At 49.1% G+C, this 21,880-nt stretch overlaps 2 protein-coding genes across 5 annotated transcripts in view; both read right to left on the reverse strand.

Moving 5' to 3' along the window:
• Positions 1 to 543, reverse strand: part of MAPRE3 (microtubule associated protein RP/EB family member 3) — a 47,848-nt gene extending 47,305 nt beyond the window's left edge. The window contains exon 1 of one of the 2 annotated variants that reach the window (XM_030858177.2): positions 379 to 543. The gene's annotated coding sequence lies outside the window, so the exon portion shown is untranslated. The remainder of the gene's footprint in view (positions 1 to 378) is intronic. The other variant, XM_030858176.3, reaches the window with a different exon arrangement.
• An 11,464-nt stretch (positions 544 to 12,007) lies between these two features.
• Positions 12,008 to 21,880, reverse strand: part of DPYSL5 (dihydropyrimidinase like 5) — a 90,569-nt gene continuing 80,696 nt past the window's right edge. For all 3 annotated transcript variants that reach the window (XM_060309150.1, XM_030858179.2, XM_060309151.1), the window contains exons 11-13: positions 20,850 to 21,057; positions 16,943 to 17,111; positions 12,008 to 14,905 (exon numbers count right to left, since the gene is read on the reverse strand). In XM_060309150.1, coding sequence (XP_060165133.1) covers positions 14,820 to 14,905; positions 16,943 to 17,111; positions 20,850 to 21,057 — 463 coding nt within the window. In that variant the 3' untranslated portion in view covers positions 12,008 to 14,819. The remainder of the gene's footprint in view (positions 14,906 to 16,942; positions 17,112 to 20,849; positions 21,058 to 21,880) is intronic.

The following is a 21,880-nucleotide window of genomic DNA, read 5'->3' on the forward strand; positions in this document are numbered from 1 at the left end:
ACCCGAGAGGCCGGAGATGTCAGGCCCAAGAGGAGTAAGGAGAAGGGACAAGGGCGAACGGGGGGCAGTTTTTTTGGGGAAAAGTCTGTCCAGAGCAGAGGTGCGGTAGCGCCGCATCCAGCGGGAAAGAAGCCCCAAGGTGGGTCTGTGGGGAGAGAAGGGGAGGGGGAGTGGCTCGGGGAGGCCTGACGGCTGAGGCCGCGGGGAGCCCGGGAGAGAGGGGTGGAGGAAGGGAGGCGGGCGTGGGGGAGACGCAGTTGGGGGGCGGGTGCGCGGGTCGGGAGGCGAGGGGGGCAACTCGGTTCCCCTCCCCCAGCTCGGGCCCGGGCCTCCCGCTGACTCAGCCCCACGGCGTCGGTCGCCTCGGCCTGGACTCACAGTGCGCGAGATGGCTCCGGCGGAGGCGGCGGGGGAGGGGACAGGCGGCGGGGGCGCTGCGGCTGAGGCTGCGGCTCCGGCCGGCGGCTCTGGGGCGGAGGGTCCTAACAGAGGCCGCCGCGGTCTCCGGCTTCAACGCACAGAGACTGCGGGGGAAGAGAGCACTGCGCAGGCGCGATGCGGCCACCGCTGTCAGTCCGAGCGGGGCGGGGCCAGGGCACCAGCCGTCTCCAAGGCAACTGGTTGGAGAGGGAAGGACAGCCCCTACTTCCACCTTGTGTTAGCAACTGCGATGGGAGGTGGGGACGACGAGAACAGTCCCTCTAAGTCGCCATAGCAACAAGGAGAGGACACCGCCTCATAAATTTACGGCGGTATCGAGGGAACGCTCTTACCTTGTCTCCATGGCAACTGGAAACAGCCCCTTCCTCTTTCCTTAGCAACGGGGTAACAATTCCTCCACCCTAACTGATCACAGAAAGAACAACCATTTACACCTGATTCCATAGTAGCCAGATGACGGATTCTTTTTTTTTTTTTTACATCTTTATTGCTTTACAATGGTGTGTTAGTTCCTGCTTTATAACAAAGTGAACCAACTATACATATACATATATCCCCATATCTCCTCCCTCTAGATGACGGATTCTTATCTGTCTCACGGCTACTGCAAAGGAGAATATTTCTTCTTTTTTAGCAACAGGAGAGAGCTAAGGCTGGGCTTTCTCTCCTCTCTTGGTTTATGGCTTTCAATCGCAGCCTGTTACTCTAATCCCCAAATTCAATTTTCCTCTGCCTGTGTTAAGCATTCCTTTTTGTCTCCTGCCAAAAAGTCTATACCTTTACCTCTAAATGGAGCTAACAAAGTCTTCTATACACATGTCACGAATTTTTATCAACCTTATTGTCTCTGTCCCAATGCGTTTGTAAACGATACCTGTTTCTTCATCTTGCCCACTAGCTAGTTTAAATTCTACCCCCTCATAACTAGCTCCCTCCTTGATATGTTCATTGGTGTTCCCAGATTCCCTGTTCTAGGTCAGCTTTTATGGATCTCCCCAGTTCTTCTAGATCCCTCTTCTTCCTGTCCACACCTACTGTCCTTGTCCTCCAGTACTCCACCCAGGGTTCCACTATGCTCACCACTTCATGATTTCATTAGCTTGGTCCTCTTTGTGCAAACTACTTCTGGGTCTCCTTCCCTCAGCCCTGACTCCCGTGGATATCTTAAGGTCACCTCTGTACCCATCTTGTACATACCTCCTTTTGTATACCTCCATACACATCTTACAGTATTGTCCTTGGTTTGCATGTGTCTCTTCAATCAGACTACATGCCCCTTGTAGGCAGGAATTCTGTCTTATTCATCTGCTCCCTCAGCATCTAGCACCCAATATGAAACATAGTAGAGTTCCAATAAGTGCTTATGGAACTGGATCAAGTGAAGACAATGAGATTTTCTTCAAAGAGTCTTCAAAGAAGTATCTTCTTTGACTCCAAAGAAATAAGTGAAAGGAGTCAAAGGTTAAAAAGTTTTTTTGTTCATCCTCACTTTCTCTGACCTAACTGCCTCAGAGCCTCCACTAATATTTTCCATATGATCTTTGCACATATTTAATTGTTAAGTACCGCAGACACTATTACACCTCTCTCACTCACTTAGCTCTCCATCTTAATGCCAAAACTCTAGTCCTCTATTAATTTAGACTCTGGCATTCTCTGTTTCCTGACTCCTCACCTGTAGCTAGTCTCCCTTCTACACTGTCCCTAATGTTTCCACTAAATAAATTTTCTCACAAGTTACTGACCTCTTCAATGATCCCTGTCACCCTCTATAATCAGTACAAGCCCTTCAGGCCTTACTATTATACCATCTCCTAACCCAGCTCAGATCCAGCACTCTTGGTGAACATCACTGGATTCTGCTGGGCTTGTTGACATGCTGCATTCTCTTTGAATGACTCAGAAGTAAGAATTCGTAGCTAGCATTCTTTTCTGAGTCTCCCTGTATAGCTCCCAGAGATTCCACCCCAGGACTATGGGTGTCAAAGCACTCTGACTGAGCCCATTTTCTCAGGAGAGAAGGAGAAGGCAGCTGACTACAGATAGAGTAAGAAAAGAGAGGGACACAGCATATGCTGAGGCAAGACTGTCTCCACCCATCCAAGGCAGTTCTCAGAAAGGAGAGGGTTTCCTGTAGAGGATAATTCCCAGAGCAAATCAAGGGGTTAGGACAGTAAAAATGCAGGCTACACTTTTCCTAGCTACAGAGTTGGAGAACTGAAGCTGTTCCTAACTGTATCTATAGGGTGTCTGGGTGTCACAAGGACAAGGGAAAATTTTCAGACTCAGTTTATTTTGCTTCTCCATTCTGAAGTTCCAGCACATCTCCATGGTTGTAGGTGTGGACTTGGATGGTAGCTGGCATCAGAGGTAGCTGGCTGGCCTGAGTAATCCCGAGAAGAGACTATGGTCCTTGTAGCCCCACCCATTTGTCACACATGGGATAAAGGACCATTCTACAAAGAGTTTCTGTACACCCTTCATCCAGATTCTCCACATGTTAACATTTTACCGTGTGTCAGTTATCTATTGCTGCAAAACAAATCACTTCAATTTAGTGGTTTAAAACAATAACCATTTCATTATCTCTGTTTCTGTGGGATGGGAATTCAGGAAGAGCTCCGCTGGGTGGTTCTGACTCAGGGTTTCTCAAGTGGTTACAGTCAGATGGTGGCTGGAGCTTAAAAACAGCAGGGGGCTAACTAGACAACCCTCTCTCTTCATATTATCTCAGAGCTAGCTTTCTCACTACATGGTGGCTTTGGGACAGTTGGAATACTTATATGGTAGTTGAAGGTTTCAAGGGTGAATATAATAGTAAGAGAAAAGCTGCATCCTTTTTTTTTAAGATTTTTTTTGATGTGGACCATTTTTTGATGTGGACCATTTTTTGATGTGGACCATTTTTAAACTCTCTATTGAATTTGTTACAATATTGCTTCTGTTTTCTGTTTTGGTTTTTTGGCGGCGAGACACGTGGGATCTTAACTCCCCGACCAGGGATTGAAACCCACACCCCTTGCACTTGAAGGTGAAGTCTTAACCACTGGACCACCAGGGAAGTCCCTGCATCTCTTTTTATAACCTTGCTTCAGACATCACTTCTACCATATCCTATTGGTTGAACAACATCACAAAGTCTACCTAATATCAAAGGAAGGGAACATAGGCCACACCTCTCAAAGGGAGCAATGTCCAAGTCACGTAATAAGAGCATGGATGAGAGATATTGTTGAATCATCTTTGGAAAATGCTATCTGCTACACCCTACCACCTAATGACAAGAACTCACATGCCACTCAATGCAAAATACACTCATCCCCTCCCTCAAGACCCCCAAGTCTCAATCTATGACAGCACCAACTTGAAGTCCAGGATCTCAACATCTAACTCAGGGCCCAGTATGGATATGGCTTTTCAGGCCCTGTTCCTTGGATATAACTCCTTGAGTACCAGTCCTCTTGATCTGAAGACCTGTGAAGTAAAGAGACACATCATCTGCCTTATACGTACCCAGCATACACTAGAGGCACAGGCATAGGATAATTTCTATGGACATTATCATTTCAAAGAGGAGAAAAAAAAGGTACACACAGCAGTTACTAGTTCATAGCGTTTCTGAAATCCAATGGACACACATTGCCAGTTCCTGGTTTAGGGTTCAGACCCACTGCCATTTGTTTATTTATATCAGTGTTGACAGGGATTTTTCCCCCAGTGGGTTATAATCCTTTCTTCTTATTACTTGTTTTGATGTTCAATGGCCACAGATTTGGCCAGTGGAAGAAACTTCAAGTTGGCCCCTGTGTCCTTTGGATTTGTCCCCATCATCCTTTGAACCTTCCCTTGCTTTCTGGTAAAGATGTTCCCGGCTCATCTTGTACTTTCCCTACCGCAGCCCTGGAATTGGCCATTCACCAGGAAGTGATGAGTCCTCTTGACTTTTTGACATTCCTTTTTCCATTCTCCCTTGCTTTCTAAATCTGCCCTTAACCATCCCGGGGATTCCCATCTCATTTCTCTCTCCTCCCTCTATACATACTTCCTGAGTGGCCTCAGGTATTCCCATGACTTCTGAATCTGTATCTCCATCCCAATCAGCTCTTCCAACTGTCAGACCTGTATATGTAATTGCCCTCTAGATAGCTCCAGCCCTATGTCCCACAGGCACCTCAAACTCAATAGGCTTAAATTAAAGTTATTTACCCTTCCCCCCTCACAAACCTAACTTTCCTATATTCCCTATTATTGTTAATGACATCACTATCCAAGAAAAACTTGAGGGTGATCCTAACCCACATCTTCTCCCCAACTCCTTATACCAGAACAGTTTTCCAGCACTATCAATTCCATTTTTAAATAGCTCTCAGGTCTGTTCTCCTTCTTTATCTCCATCACCTTTACCATCTCTTGCCTGGGTTATTGCAGAGCCCCCCACCTGGTCTCTCTTCCTCTAGTCTCTCCCACTTCTGACCCATCCTCAACACCAGCTAGGAGGCTCTTTCTAGAAGAAAAATCTTATCAACATAACTCCTCTGCCTAAGTCCCTATGGCTGCCCTTCTCAAACTGGCTGAAACAACTTCTGGGCATGGGGGAGTCATGTAAGGAAACAGAGTGAGGAGCTATAAAATAGTTATATCTTCCTCAAGCTTCAATTTTATTTAGAGATTCAGGAAAATATTTAAAAATATTTTTTAAAAACCCAGACATATGATGAAGTAGAATGCAAGAATCACATGATTTTAAAGACAAGACGTTTAGAGAGTTTGAACTCAAGATACCTCCAGGCCTGAACTCTCCACACTGCCTTTTGGGGTACTTTAGTGGAATGTTTGAGACACACTGGCTTGAAGGATAAAAGTTCAGACTCTTTCACATGGTAGAGAAGCTCTGCTCTAATCTGGCCCCTACTAACCATTTCCACTTCACCTTCCACTCCTCTTATGCCCCTAGCCTCATTACCTCTCACCATATATGTCAGCCACAAAGAGGAAGCACTTGTGGTTGGCCAAGAAACCTGTTCTGTTTCACAGCTGAGCCACCGTTACGGGGTTCACCCTGCTTGGAGTCCCCCTTTCCCCTCATTCTGCAAACTCCCACTCATTCTCCAAGACCAGCTTTAGTGTCATTTCCTCTGTGACCCTGTCAGGGACCTCCTCCAGACAGTTGACACGTTCTCTTTGGTACCAGGTACGTTCTTGTCACGGCCTCACATCGCCTTGTGTTACAATACCACGCTTATTCACATCTCTCCCCACCCGAGGTCCTTACTCTCAGAGACCATATCTTATTTACCTTTGTACGCTTAGCACCTCACATGGGATTGAAAATAGCCAAGCAAGTTAAAAACAACTTAACCTTTTGTGCTTTGCCCAGGGTGACAGGGGAAGCCAAGTGGTTGAGGGAGTCTGAGAGAGTGGGTCAACTCTGGCTGACAGGGGGCTAGACTTTAGATGGGCACTTGCAGGGCTGCCCTAGCTGTGAGGTGAGGGCAGAGAGGAGCTGCAGTGCTGGGCAGAGAGGAGCTGGGCAGAGAGGAGTTGCAGTGCTTCCACGTCCTGGCTATTGTAAATAGTGCTGCAATGAACATTGGGGTGCATGTATCTCCCAAGACTCTTCTCTTTCACCTGCCCCAGCTTTTGCATCAGCATCCACTGTTTCTGCAGCTCAGTGGACACAAATCGTGCTTCTCTTCGTAGCGATCCCCACCTCAAATGTCAAGGGCCAATTCACGTGAAGACAGCATTAAACAGAGGTTAAGGCAAGGTTTGGGAGCTACGTGGACTTGAGTTGAAATACTAAATCTATCACTCCCTAACTCTACGGCAAGCTATTTAACTCAGTTTCTTCAACTGTAAAGTAGGGATAATAATAGTAAAAGCCTCAGAGACTTAAGAATTAGGTGGGATCTTGTTTATCACGTGCTTAGGACAATGCTTGGCATGCTGTGGGCATTCAGTAAACAGTATCAGTTGTTATTTTTATTTAAAAACTGAAGTGTTACATTCTTTATAGAGACCTTCTCAAAGCAGGTAAAGCTCTTTGCTACTCTGGCACTTTTATTTGTCTCTCTCTCACAGTATTTCTTGTTTACAAAGGGGAAATTAGCATTTATTTAGCTGCTACTATAGCTAGGCATGAAATACGTACCATTTCCTATAACCTCCCTGGTCACCTCCTGAGGTTGGTATCATTCCCATTTTCACAATAAACAGTAGAGGCCCAGAGAGGTTAAGTAAAGTCACACAGCTAGTGCACGTCAGGAGCCGGGTCGGAACCTAAAGCCAACACCAAACCCCAAACTTCCACTGTCCCATGCTTCCTATGCCTTCTGTACTACAATTATTTCTCAATATGTACTTTCCCCAAACTAATCTCTCAATGCAGAAGCTGCACTTGATTCATTTTTGTAGTATCTAACACATGCTTGCAGATATTCCATAAGCACGCGTTACATGGAAGATGTAAAACTCATGAACGTAAACCTAGAGTTGCCACGTGAATGTAAGATGCCTAGTTAAATTTGAATTTCAGGTAAACAACAAATAATTTTTCAGTATAAGTATGCCACAGACACTATTTGAGACATATCTACACTAAAAAATTCTAAAAATTACTTGTTATCTGAAAGTCAGATTTAACTGAGCATCCTGTATTTTTGTTAAATCTTGCAACTTTAGCTTAGACATTGGCCTTGAAAGGGACAACTTCCCCAGGGGTTCTCCTGGTAGCAGAAGGGCTGCTATGTCCCCGCACTCACACTCAAGGTTGCCCTTATCCCAAGCTGCTCTGGGGGCTGGGACTGAGGCCATGGCGACCTGAACATATTGGCCTTTCTTGGGCCTTACCAGTTCACCTAGGTTAGGTCAGCTTTGGCACCTTACGCCAAAGAAGCAGGCACTGATAAGCTTAAAGCGCCACCTGGAGGCCTTTATGGGTAGTACTGTGGCCAGGGGCCATCTCATGGACCCAGGACTTTGGGGAGCAGCGAAAGGCTGAACAAGGCAGAAAGCGGATAGAAGAGGAGGCCAGCCCAACAGTGGAAAGGGGCAGGGGAAGATATACCTTCCTGGCATTTTCAGTGTACAGCTGCTGCTCTGCACCGCCCCCCCCCAGGAACTGAAGGCGCTCACTCACCAAAGGAGGTCATTTCTTAGGGCTTTACTTCTCCAGGGCCCTCTGCCCCTCAGGCTGTTCCTTGCAGTCTCCAGGGAGTCATTGTGGGTTAAGACACACGGGAATAAAGACACAGACCTACTAGAGAATGGACTTGAGGATATGGGGAGGGGGAAGGGTAAGCTGTGACAAAGTGAGAGTGGCATGGACATATATACACTACCAAACGTAAAATAGATAGCTAGTGGGAAGCAGCCGCATAGCACAGGGAGATCAGCTCGGTGGTCTGTGACCACCTAGAGGGGTGGGATAGGGAGGGTGGGAGGGAGACGGAAGAGGGAGGAGATATGGGGATATATGTATATGTATAGCTGATTCACTTTGTTATAAAGCAGAAACTAACACACCATTGTAAAGCAATTACACTCCAATAAAGATGTTAAAAAATAAATAAAAATAATTTGGACAAAAAAAAAAAACACACCAGAACCTCCATTCTGGAGGCTTGGTGCCACATTTCAGGATGAGTGGCATGAAAACAATGCCACGGACCGACAGCTGACAGAAGGGGAGCTGTTTGCTTACTTTGGTTCCCAAAGTTTGGTTCTCAGCGCACCTGAACTTGTAGAAATGTTTGGCCCACAGCAGACCTACTGAGTCAGAAGCTCTTGGGGCGGGGCCCCGTGAACTGTGTTTAAATAAGCACTCCAGGTGATTCTGAGGCAAAGCCAGAGTTTGAGAACTACTGGCTTAGAGGAAACCTGAGTGGCGTGGGCAGGACGGAGCCCACTATGAAGTGCACATATGGGAAGAGCTGTTACATGAATGGGGTGGCCATTTGCTCTGTGCTCCTCCAGAGGGAACAGCTATAGGGCACGCGGGCATGAGGTGCAGAGAGACAGAATTCCGTTTCAATTAGGGAAGTAATATTGAACAAACAGAGCTCTGGGGGAGTGGGATAGTATGCCTGGGGAAGGAGCTTCTCTGTCACTGGACTAAATGTCCTGGATCCTGAGGGCTAGACGATCTGCCAGGGATGTGGTAGAAATTTCTGCAGAGGTTAAATTAGATGTGTGTAAGGAAGCCCCAAACTCAGAGAATCCATAATTCATTCTTTTTGCAAATCATCTTTTCTTCTTCTGTTCTCTTTTATCAAGAGCAGGGCGATACTTTCTGGTTGTTCTTAGAACCTCTTTCAGCTAAGTATTTATAGCACATTGTGACAAAAGAGCGAATACTGGACCAAATGGATTTTCTAGCCTGCTGGTCAGGGTTTTCTCAGGGCTGCTCCTTCCGGACCCATTGTCTTCTAGGCTGCTGCCCAGCTGCCTTCCAGGGGTTTCCCTCTACACCATTCCTGATCCTCTTACCTACGTTGAATCTCCTATTCCCTTTATCCCATGTCTTTCTATTTTTTATTACAGTTTAATACGTTGGGGCACACCCTCAAATGGATTCCTAAGAAAGGGTACAAGAAAGGTCAAACTTTTCAATCTTGCATGTCTAAAAATGACTTTTCACTGATACTTGGTTGACAGATTGGTTGGGTGTAGAAATCTTGGTTGGAAATTATTTTCCCTTAAAATTTAGAAAACATACTCCATGATCTTCCATCCTCTAGTATTTTTTTTTTGACAAATCAGCTTTCAGTTTCCAATTCTTTGTATGCAGCTAGTGCCTTTCTCTTGCTAGCTCTTGACGCATTATTTCCATTAATTAGAAATGTCTTGATTATGTCTGGAAACTCATATATACAGAATCACTGTGCTGTACACCTGAAACTAAAAGAACATTGTAAATTAGCTATACTTCAATTTAAAAAAAAAAGAGAGAGCGAGAGAGAGGATCTGAGCGTATTTGGTAGTTTATGTCATACTTGTAAAAGAAATTTTGGCCTATTACAGTGAGCGCCCCAGAACTAATTTAAAATGTGTAACATGAATTTATGTCAAAAACTTACTAAATTTATGCTCAGCAAAGAAATATCTAATAAACCTCTAAGCTCACTATATTTCTAAGTTTGTCAGATTGGTAATAATTATTTAGTACTTGGGAAAGTTATTTAAAAAGGAAATAGAATTTTAAATGTAATTTAAAATGTCGTAATGTGTTTAAGTTTATAAATTGAATCAAAGTCCCCTTAAAAGTAAATGAGGGCTTCCCTGGTGGCGCAGTGGTTGGGAGTCTGCCTCCTGATGCAGGGGACGCGGGTTCGTGCCCCGGTCTGGGAGGATCCCACATGCCGCGGAGCGGCTGGGCCCGTGAGCCGTGGCTGCTGAGCCTGCGCGTCCGGAGCCTGTGCTCCGCAACGGGAGAGGCCACAGCAGTGAGAGGCCCGCGTACCGCAAAAAAAAAAGAAAAAAAAAAAGTAAATGATAAAATTTGGTAGGCTTACAACTTTTAATGGAATAATAAGGTCTATAAGCTAGACTGAAAAGCTAGGAAAGTGCCCCCAGGCCTTTACCACTGCTGCATCCACAGCCACTGAGACGTCACGAGGCCTCCGAGGGCTGTGCGGAGATTCAGAGCTCGTCACCAGAAACTCCAGTCCTCACCCGTGAAAAAGGACCCATTTTCCTCGCCTCTCACCGTGCCCTGCCCTCCATCTTTCAGTGATGGAAAAACTTTTGGCTCCTGACAAGCATATTAATAAACTCATGAACATATAGGCGTACCTAAGATGCCCCAAAAACTTATTGTCCAAACCAAGACACATTTGAAAGTGAAGGGGGCGCTAATAATAATTATTCTGGAGGGCAATAGACTTAAACCAGGACTGTCTGGGCAAACCCGGACAAGTTACCTCTAGGTATACATGTGTGGTTGGTAAATATATGAAGGGAAGCCGGTGAAGAACTCAGCTGCCATCATTATAAGATGGTATCAAGTATCAACAAATGTTAGATCCTTGAATGTTTTGCTGGAAAAGTACTAAGAGCCCTTTCAAATGTGTTATCAGCAACACGGTCAAATAGCCGTTTATTAACTTAGGACTAGAAGGTCTACGCTGCCCGTGTATCGTGAGGTTTCTTCTTTATAACTTGGGTGTCATGAGGCCCATCCTCCTCCACTGCAACAACTGCAAGGCAAATCTTCGTGTTAGGTTGTACCTGTATATAAGAGTCAGCCTGTAATTGGAGGGAAGAAATAGAGGATGATGGTTGCTTAGCTGCTGGCTGGTTCAGTTTCCACAAATGCAGATTCTTACAAACGATCAAGTGTTACTTTTAAAGTCTGAGTCTGTGGTCTTTTGTTTTCCCACGACTACATACGTACAAAGGCAACCAGTGTCTTCCTGGGTATCTTATTTATTTATTTTTTTCTATAAACCACCTGCTACCGTGCACATGACCTGCCGAATGAGTTGCCATGCCATTTTTCATTCAAACGCTTACAAAGGATTTTTGGCAGTTAATCAAATTCTGGTGTGCTCCCATGCATGCTATGGGGAAACAGGGTAACACAGGTGCTTTGGCCCAGTATCACCCCAGGGACTTGGCATCCTTCACAAGCCCAATAATGGTGTTTCCATCTGGCTCCGAAACCCCAGTAGAACTTATACACACAGCTCATTTCATTACAGTGAAGGGCTCTGTCCTAACTGCAGTGCTCTGGGTATTTCTTTTGGTCATGGGCTGCCTTATTTGCAGGAGGGTTGCTTATTTGGTGAGAACTGAGAAGGTTCTCCGGCTCCCAACTATTTCCCCATTCTACCTAAAATTCCCTCATTAAGGTTTTGTTTTTTGGGGCTAAGAAGTACAAGTGACCCCATAGTACTGGTAGCAACAATTTCACTCACTCTTTAGTGTGAAAGTGTTTGATCAGATAGCCCCCCAACCTCTGGCTGAGATCTAAGAGAAGGTAGATTAGTCTTGATGCAGATGGAAGGGTTTGAAGGCACAGTGGGCCAATGCAAAAGGTGGGGTTCCGGAGAGCCAGGGAGCAGCCTGCAGGTCCTTCAAAGACACACAGGCCTTGTACAGTCCTTTGAAATGGGATTTTGTGAGACCATGATTCCAACAGCCAAGAGTTCCAGTGTGAAGACGGGGCTATGGGTTTCCAAAATGGTAACCAAAGGGTGGGTGGGGAAAGCCTAGTCCCATCCCCACTCCTGCCTGCCTTTTGTATCTGATGTCTCCCCCTAATTATTCCTGTTTCAGAGAACTCAGCCCAAACTTGTCCTGGGATATTTGGCACCAAAAACCTTGGTTTTGCTCCCACCAGGAGAGGCCTGACTACTAGCTGTTGGGCCACTGAGGCTCCCATCTCTTAGCATTTTTAATCTTCAGTCTCTGCTCAGGCCTCCCAGTGAGCTGCCACCTGCCACCTAACACAAGTGAAGACCCAAAGCTGACTTTTTTAGCAACTGAAGCCCCATCCCAGCCACTGTGGAAGAAGAGGCCCCCTACCAAGCTCCCTCTTCTTTGAAGAAACACAACTGAGACCAAGTGAGAAGTAGCTACAGTTTAATACAAACCTGCACCAGAACACAACGAGTCGGGCTGTTTTGTTTTTGCCTCAGTCAGGTGGCCAGAGCACAGGACCACGTGTCCTCATGGGGTTGACACAATCTTAGCACCATGACATTTACAGAGGAGTGAGGAAGTCACTTGGGTGCTGGAGGCTCCATCCCGACCCCAGGCTGTGCCTGCCACCTGGGCAGCTGGAGGCGGTTTGGGTTTCCGAGTGGTTCTGTGGTTTCTGGGTCAGTATCGGAAAAGCCCTCATCACGGCATTGGCTTGACCGAGACCTACTGTGGACTCCTAGCACTACACACACGCGCACACACACACACACACACACACAGTAGCACAATTTTCTGGTAACTTAACCCCACAAACCTAGAGAGCAGCTAAGGCAAGAACAACAGTATTTATTCAGCAAGTACAAGACCAGTTTGAGAGCTGCATTCAGTGCAACCAGAGACCCTTTTCATTCCAACCAAGAGCCAATGGGGCTGGTGATGGGGCTGGCTGGAGCTCGGCACAGGGGCAGGGAATGGGTGGCGGGGGGTGACCTTTCATTGGGTTCCTTGAACCTCCTTCTGATTTTCATCTAGAAGCTCCTGGGCAAGGGTGGGTCTATGTAAAGGTCGGGGGTGAATGAAGTGGAAGGCCTTCGATGGACCACACCAACATGTGGTCTCCCAGAGCCACGGACCATGCATCTCTCGGGCGGAGGCACTCAGAGAAGGTAAAGCTTTCCTAGCCCAAGCAGGGATGCTCTGCCCCCTGGCCACCACCACTGCTTGGCTCTTTGGCATCTGCCCAAGGCCCATGACCCAGCAAGGGCTGAAAGGGATAGATGATGCGCACTGTACCACGGGGTCAGCGTCACACAGTTTCCTAGGCTCAGATCCCCACCAACTGTCCCCATGGCCACCACCCTCCATGAGTGTCTCTGTTGCCTCTGCTTCCTGGGTTACTGTCTCAGTCCTCTCAGCTCCTAAGTGAGGACGTGGGGACAGCTCAAACCACAGGGCAGGCCTCCAACAAGTAACTGGCTCTGGCTCAAACAGTGATACGCGTCAGTTTGTTTACAAGAAAAATTTATCTACCTGTGCAAAACAAAGCAGAATGCCTACTGGGAGAGTAAGTCTTTTAGTTGGTTAAACTCTCAGGTGGGATCTGCAAGAGATGTCACTCCACTCCTCCTGTCCACAGCTAGGGTACCCAGCCAAGCTCTTAAGGGCAGTCCTGGACATTTCTGGAGTCAGAAGGCCTGAGCTTTCTGGGCCACAGCTGTGAAATGGGGGGAATAATACACACTGAGCTGTCGTGAGGAGCAATTGAGAGCTCATACATGAAAGGGCTTTGACAACGTGAAAAGCACTACAGAAATGTGCCGGGTGTGACCACCGGCCCAAGAGACCAGGAGCCACGTGTCAGCCCGGGTGCCCAGACCAAATGTGCAACATGACGTCGCTCCCCGAGGGGGAACAAGGCTCAGCAAGGGCAGCCTCTAGTGTTTCCATGGAAACCACCTGGCGCTTTCGAGGCGGGGAGGGCCCAACTGGGAGGAGATGGAGGCCACAGGCAGGTTAGGGTGAGGTGCTGACCACAGGAGACTGCAGCCCCGGAGCAGCGCTGTGGGCTACAACCAGGTCCTGCTGGCCTGGCCTCGCACCCGGATCTAGTCCCACCCCCATCTCTCTTAGCAGGCATGAGGCCTCTCGCCAGTCACACGGATGAGCGGCGGGGCCTTGGTCCAGTAGGCGGAAGCGTACAGGCGGCTGGGTGTGTGTGTGTGGCGTTAGTGCTGGGAGTGACCAGGGCCAGAGATGGGAAAGGCCACCCTGCTCCCTGAAGGTCTGCAGGGCCAGCATCCCGGGCACCCTCTCAGGATGCAGGAAACTAGACCAGGAGGGGAGGGGAAGGGCAGGAAGACTCCAGGAAGGGAGAAAAAGGGCCTGCGAGTCCAGTATCCCCCTCTCACCCCTGTCATCGGTGCCCTAGGCTGTCTGGTTGGTGTCGAAGCAGCATCTCCTAAGGTCCACATCTATTCCTGTTTCTATGCTATGCTAGTGACACGAAGCACCGTCATTTTTCACAGGATGCACAAACAAGTCAAACCAAACCACTGCGCAAACCAAACGTGCAAAACAAAATCATATACACGCGCCTGGCACCAGCCTCATGCCCGCCCGGCCAGCCCTTCTGGGCCTGGGACTCCTGGGGGGTGGCGGAGAGGAAGCAGCTGGCAAAGGGCACAGAGTGTCCCAGCCACAACCAAACAGGGGCGGGAGATGAGTGGGGAAAAACCGGATGTCCTGGGCATGGCTGGGATGCTAACACCTGTCTGACTTGGGGAAAGCGACCACTGGGCCGAAGGGGATGGGGGAGGGAGTCCTTTTCTTTTAAAACACATCTGCTAAAGTGCTCTGGACAGCTGGCGGGTCAGCCAGGGGCAGGGCACTAAGGTCGGGCTTTCCCAAGGCCAGCCCAGAGGCGGGTGTGAGAGGAGGGGCGGGGCCAGGCTCTATGCACTGGGCTCTGTGCATAGCATGGGCCCCCGGGAAGCCTGCCGAGGCCAAGGCAGGAAAGGACTGCAGCAGGAGGAACACATCTCAAAGTGCCTGTTAGGGTCGGCTCGAAGCACAGTGAATCACGTGTCAGACATGGGGAGGGCTCCCCGTGTCCCGGGGCCCCCTCAGGTGGTGCGCTGCCCAGCCCGGCCTCTCCCGCCCCCTGCAGCTGTGGCCGGAAGGCGTGTGGGCTGGTGGCAGTGGTGCATCTTCACTTAGGGGGCTGGTCAGTGCCTTTACCAAATGCCACTTGACCTGCCTCCGGGGGGAGCGAGGATCCGAGCTGAGGCTCTCTTTGGAACATGGTCATCGATCTGAGAACCTGCAAGGAAGGAAGCAGAGGGTGAGCTCCCCTGGGTAATAAAACCAGGTCCTCCGTGCTTAGGATCTAATTTAATCCTCAATCCAACTCCATCCCATTTTACAGGTGGGGAAACTGAGGCTCAGGGAAGTTAACTTGGCTAATGTCACACAGCGTTTAAGTGGTAGAGCCTGGACTTGAACCCAGGTCTTCCTGGTTCAGAGCCTCCATGATTAACTGCCTTGCTATGCTGCCTTCACTGCTGCCAGCCCTGGGGGTATGGTCTCTTGCCAAGCACACGGACCAGGGAGATGCCTGTTAGCAAGTGGACCTTTGCCCATATGCCTCAGTGAGCAAGAGAGCGAGAAGGAAGGGTGTGCCACTGCTTTGGAAAATCAGAGAACAGCACCCCAAAGGCCCCCACGTCTCGAAGTCCCGAGACTTAGAAAAGAAGGCCTGGGAACTTCCCTGGCAGTGCAGTGGTTAAGACTCCGTGCTTCCACTGCAGGGGACATGGGTTCGATCCCTGGTCGGGGAAACAAGATTCCCACATGCCCTGTGGTGTAGCCAAAAATAAATAAATAAATAAGTAAATAAATAAATTGGAAAAAAGAAAAGAAGGTCTGTGCCCCAGGGAGTGTGATGGGACATTCTTCAGCCTGTCCCATTTAGAACAGACCAGGTTTGGGGCGGAGGGAAGGTGAGAGGCTGCCTGATGTCTGCTGAACCTGAGAGCAGTTCCGCCCAGTCTTGGCTCTGCCCGAGACTTGGGTGGGAGCAGAAGCCAAGGGCCAGAGGGGGCTCGCAGCTCTGGGGGCCTTGCTGCTTCTCCCGAGGCTGGCGGCTGCAGGAAGCGGCAGACCCAGGCAGCCGTGGGGAGCTACACCTCCTGGACTGGCAAGGCCGGGGCTCCCGCTGACACTCCACCCCGCAGATCCCTTTCTGACTCCCTGCACTCAGTCCCATCGCTGGTGGGAGTAGCAGTGGCCCTCAGGGTGGGGGAGAAGTTATCTCCGTAATGAGATTGGCTCTGAGACAATGGGGAGGGTGGTGGAGAGGACCCCTCTCCACAGGCGGTCAGCTCCTCAGTCAAGAACCACCTGAGCTGCGGCCAGCACACGGCTGGGCACAGAGGAAGCTCAGCGGGCAGCCGTGCCCCCCGGCTCTCCTCTGGTTTAGTTCTCGGCCTCTCATGTTAGGACAGTTTGTGGCTGCGTCTCACCTCCCCCAGGATCTTGCTCTTCTCACCTTCCGGCCCCAGCACGGCTCTTGCAGAGCGGAGGCTCGGTCTGCGCCAGGGCTAGTCGTGAAGGCCGTTCAGTGAGACCCGGCCACTGCCCCTTTCAAGTAGGGATCATGGCTTCCAGCAAAGCTGCTTGCAGCACCAAGGCATCTTACCGTCTCTGCCTGCTCTCCAGTGAGGCTCACCGTTTATGCCGCCATGACCCCCACCTTTAACTACGGCCGAGCACCTGGGACACACGCTGTCGACGATAAAGTCTCTAAGCATAGATACACCCCATATATTCTATATCGTATTACATACAGTACAATTCCTGGCAGAAAAGAAGGTGGCAAACCTGAGGTTAAGATGAGGGAGGAAAGGGCATAAGGGAAATACCACGTCTTTCAGCAAGGCTGCTGAGGAGTGGGGTGGCAAATGGGGGTGCAGACCCACGTAGCACAGAGTTAACGCTTCTGTGCTCAGAGCGTCTCTGGGGCATCCCTATGCGCAGGGCCCTCAAGATACCTCAAGGGATGAAACTATTTGAACTTAGAAACCACGGGGAAAGGCCCAAAAGGGCCATGGCCTGTTAAGAGTGGCTGGTGCCCAGGGACTGGGAGAGCCCTCCTTCCCCGCCTGCCAATGTTTGTGTGTCTATAACATGGGGCCCAGCAGTCATCATCGGGCAGGGGATCGGGGAGGGAGGGAGAAGATGGGGAGGAAAGCAGCATAAACCCCTCTGCCGGGGTGGGGTTCCTAGTCCCTCTGCCCTCCTCCTGTCCCCTCACTGTGGTGGAGATGCAGGTGCCAGGCCAAGTGGCCCTTGCTCTTACCAGAGAGGCTGAAGCTGGATTCATGAAGGTCCCTCATGCCTCCGTGTCGGGTAACAGGCCGGGTAGGAGTGTCTGCGAGTGGCGTTCCCATCTCTTTTTTCCCAGGATGCACAACGACAGCTACATCCCCCAGGTAGGGAGTGCGGTCCACTCCCCTCACCTTTAAGGTCTAGTGAAGGTGGAGAGCAGAAAAGGGGAAAAGATGATGCCATCAGAGCACAGACAGCATCAACCCTCAGGACCAAGCCACCACCACCACCAGAGCCCCCTTGATGGCTGATAAGACTTTGGAAGCTGCCACTGTTCTTAGGACCCAAATTACTGTATGTGACGAAGCCTTCCTACACCTTGAACCCAGGGGTAGAGAATCCGCTTGTACCTCCTAAATAGTGCATATGTGTGGGAGTGTTTGCATGCATGTGTGTAGAGATACCCACTGACTCCCCCTGACATTGGTGGAATGTTTCCCAAGGTAGCGGGTAGACTTCTGAGGTATTCAGCTTTAGAGAGCACCCCTCACACGGAGCAATGTCATCCCCTCACTTGCCAGGCTGTCAAGAGGCCAGGCCTTTTATTGTGATCTGACAACTTTGTGGGAATAGAGGCTAAATACAGCTGATTTGGAGATTACAATCCCCCGGCAGCAATAGTAGTTAATTTTGTACTCACAAAGGCAATAGAGTTAAGAGCCTATATTCTACAACCAGACTGCCTGGGTTCCACTCCTAGCTCTGTTACGTGTAAGCTGTGTGGCCTTGTGCAAGTTATGTTACCTCTCTGTGCATGTTTTCTTATTTATAAGAATACAGAGTTATGAGATCAAATGAAATAGAACACGTAAAGCTCTGGCACACGGTGAGTGACATGTAAGTACCAGTAGCTGTTATTATTGCAGGGGTCAGTTCGGGGCTTAATCATATTACAAAGTTCTGCTGCAAGAGGAAGTGTGTTGGAGTGTGTGCATAAGGTCTGAAGGGGCAGCATAAATAATCTACACCCCAGGCACTCTTCAGGGACATAACCTCAATCTCCTTGCTGCACAGTGCTTGCTGAAAACCTTGTTGAGAGAAACAACAGACAAGGGTGATTTCTGGAAGGCTCTTCCGCTTACATATTCCTTTGTATTCTCCAACAGATCTGTAGTTGAGCTCAGTCCTCAGAATGTCAAAACTGGTCTGAAGTGTTTTAGCCTTTACCAGGCTGCACTTTGGGGTTCCGGGGGTGAAGGTGGGAGTACAGACCTGGTGAATCCTGGGTAAGTGACCTTGGCAGGACCCGGCTCCCGGCAGCCCCTTGCTTTGGTTTTATGCGCTGGTCCCAACCCCAGAGCTACTTTCTTTCCTGAGGACCCTGCTCTGTAGGGACTGCTTATTTATAATTTGGGGGAAATGAAGTTTTTTGCGTACCTGCATTCTGTTACATAAGGGCTATACCAGAGAATAGGGAATAGAATTGGCGTTTTCTTGAGGACCTTATGTTGTCATTTTAAGTGCTTTGGATAAAGGGCCTCTGAGTTGAATTTATATCAGTCCTAGAAGCTGAGCTCTTCCACTATGTCTGGCCCTAAGAGCGGTCTGATGTGAATTGGTATCTGTCTGACATTCTTGTGAGGTTGGTTTTTATTTATTTATTTATTTTTATTAGTTTTGGCTGCGTTGGGTCTTCGTTGCTGCACGTGGGCTTTTCTAGTTGCCACGAGCGGAGGCTACTCTTCCTTGTGGCACGCGGGCTTCTCATTGCGGTGGCTTCTCTTGTTGCGGAGCATGGGCTCTAGGCGCACGCAGGCTCACTAGTTGTGGCTCGTGGGCTCTAGAGCACAGGCTCAGTAGTTGCGGCACATGGGCTTAGCTGCTCCGCAGCATGTGGGATCTTCCTGGACCAGGGATCGAACCCGTGTCCCCTGCATTGGCAGGTGGATTCCTAACCACTGAGCTACCAGGGAAGTCCCAGGTTGGTTTTTAGAAGGGCTTCAAACACTTTCTCTGCCCTCTTTTGATCCTATTTCCTGACTAAAACATCTTTTTTTGGGAAAGCCACAGAACTGTTTAAAGATTTTTTTTTTTTCAAATTGAGATAGAATTCACATACCATAAAATTCACCATTTAAAAGAATACATTTCAGGGGTGTTTAGTGTAATTCACAAGTTTGTGCCACCAACACTGTGTAATTCCAAAATATTTTCATCACCCCCCAAAGAATCTCCGTCCCCGTGAGCAGTCACTCCCATTCTCCCCTCTGGCCAGCCCGAAGCCACCACTAATCTATTTTCTGTCTATGGATTTGCTTCTTCTGCACATTTCATACGAATGGAACCATTTAACATGTGGTCTTTTGTGACTGGATTCTTTCACTTAGCATGATGTTTTTAAGGGTCACGCGTGTTGTATGTAGCATATATTAGCACTCCACTCCCTTTTATGGCTGAATAATATTCCATTGTATGGATAGACCACATTTTGTTTATTCAGTAGTTGATGGACGTGTACATTGTTCCCACGTTTTGGCCTTTATGAATAACGCTGCTATGACATTCATGTACAAGATTTTGTGAAGACATATATTTTCATTTTTCTTGACTCTGTATATACCCAAGAGTGGAATTGCTGGGTTATTTTGGCGACGCTATAGCTAACATTTTGGGAACTGCCAAACTGGTTTCCAAAGTGGCTGCATCTTTTACATTCATCTGACGATGAACGAGGGCTCCAATTTCTCCATAGCCTCACTGACACTTGTTATTTTCCGTTTTCTTATTTTAAATCATTGCCACCCTTGGTCAGGTAGTCTAGCGTGTGAATGTGTCGCTCTTACAGTTCTTTGTGGCACGTCCCCCAGAGGTGGGGCTGAGGTCTCCTGCCATTGTCCACATCTGGGAAGCATATTGGAGATGGGACCATTCACCTACCCGAGAGATCCTGAGTTCGCTTTTGAATTGAATACTGGGATAACTAAAGTCCTGCTTTTTTTTTAGGTAATCCAAGTCTGCTCCCTGATAGAAGACCTGCATTTGGGCTGGGGCTCCCAGGCCCTTGGTCATGATATTTCTAAGAACACCCACCCTTTCTAGACAGAATCTGGAAGTAGCTAGGCGGGAGCATTTTGGACCATAATAATATTGCTTTATGCCGGCGGAAGGGAAGGGGAAACCTCATGATGCTTTCACCTGTCAGTTTTGTCAGATTTGTTCTTTTCTGATGATTTGGGTTCTCCACCCAGAGGCCAGGGCTGCAGTTGGTTCCCAGCACCCGGAGTTGTCAGGACAGCTCTCAGAGATAAGGCGGGACAATCAATCCCCAAGCAACGAGGGAACAGCCAGTCTTCTTTTGGGTGAAACTCTACCCAGAGTTCGGTATCCCTGGGGATAAGGTGGAGCCCCAAGCTTCAGTGAACACCCAGGGTGTTTACGGAATCCGAGGACTGGATGAAACTCTCACGATAAGACCTCAGGCCATCCCCGCATGGCAGTGAGCTAGACCTGGCTTGACCACTTCATTGGGGGGCCCAGACTCAGCAAAGCCCACCCAGCCTACTGCACTTACAGGGCGGCTGTGGGGAGTTTGGGGCAAGAGCATCTCCAGGGCAAATATGACAACCCAGGCCAAGCCAGGAGTCCCCTGCCCCTGAGGGACGACAAGAAGCCTGGATGTCAGGGATAGCTATGAGCACCTCATAGTATCCCCGGGCTCCCAGGGAGTTGGGGACCCTTCCCAATAAATTTTACTCTGTTACAGGTGCTCCTTTTCTACTATTTTGATTGTTCCCAAAGTGACTATTCAGGCAATAAGATTTGGTGGAAAGACAGAGTGAGAACATCTTTGAGATTTAAAAGTCATATAAGATGTCACCGCCAGGGGCCTTCAACCTCTTCCCACATGTCTTCTCTGCCCCCCCCCCCCCACACCTTACCTTTTCTCTCTGGACCAGCTTCTTGTAGACAGTGTCTGGGAAGGACCTCAAGGGGCAGAACTTGCCGGTGCCCTCAGCGCACATGAAGACGCCGTTCTCGTACACGACCCGCCCCCGGCTGATGGTGACCAGGGGTACACCATGGCAGCGCATGTTCTCGTACAGGTTGAAGTCTCCTCCCTGCACCTGGGTGCTGGCTGAGATGGTCCTGGTGGGAAGGCAGTGGCGGGAGAGAACGCTCTGAGAGGAGGTAAAAATGTCACAGCTCAACAGAAGGGAAGGTACTTAGCAGGAAGGGAAGATGCTCAGTGGGAAGGGAAGATGCTCAGTGGGAAGGGAAGATGCTCAGTGGGAAGGGATAATGCTCAGTGGGAAGGGAAGATGCTCAGTGGGAAGGGATAATGCTCAGTGGGAAGGGATAATGCTCAGTGGGAAGGGAAGATGCTCAGTGGGAAGGGATAATGCTCAGTGGGAAGGGAAGATGCTCTGTGGGAAGGGAAGATGCTCAGTGGGAAGGGATAATGCTCAGTGGGAAGGGATAATGCTCAGTGGGAAGGGAAGATGCTCAGTGGGAAGGGATGATGCTCAGTGGGAAGGGAAGATGCTCAGTGGGAAGGGAAGATGCTCAGTGGGAAGGGATGATGCTCAGTGGGAAGGGAAGATGCTCAGTGGGAAGGGAAGATGCTCAGTGGGAAGGGATGATGCTCAGTGGGAAGGGAAGATGCTCAGTGGGAAGGGAAGATGCTCAGTGGGAAGGGATGATGCTCAGTGGGAAGGGATAATGCTCAGTGGGAAGGGATGATGCTCAGTGGGAAGGGAAGATGCTCAGTGGGAAGGGAAGATGCTCAGTGGGAAGGGAAGATGCTCAGTGGGAAGGGATAATGCTCAGTGGGAAGGGATAATGCTCAGTGGGAAGGGATAATGCTCAGTGGGAAGGGATAATGCTCAGTGGGAAGGGAAGATGCTCAGTGGGAAGGGATGATGCTCAGTGGGAAGGGAAGATGCTCAGTGGGAAGGGAAGATGCTCAGTG

This window comes from Globicephala melas, chromosome 12 (genome assembly GCF_963455315.2).
Source record: "Globicephala melas chromosome 12, mGloMel1.2, whole genome shotgun sequence".
Classification (NCBI taxonomy): Eukaryota; Metazoa; Chordata; class Mammalia; order Artiodactyla; family Delphinidae; genus Globicephala; species Globicephala melas.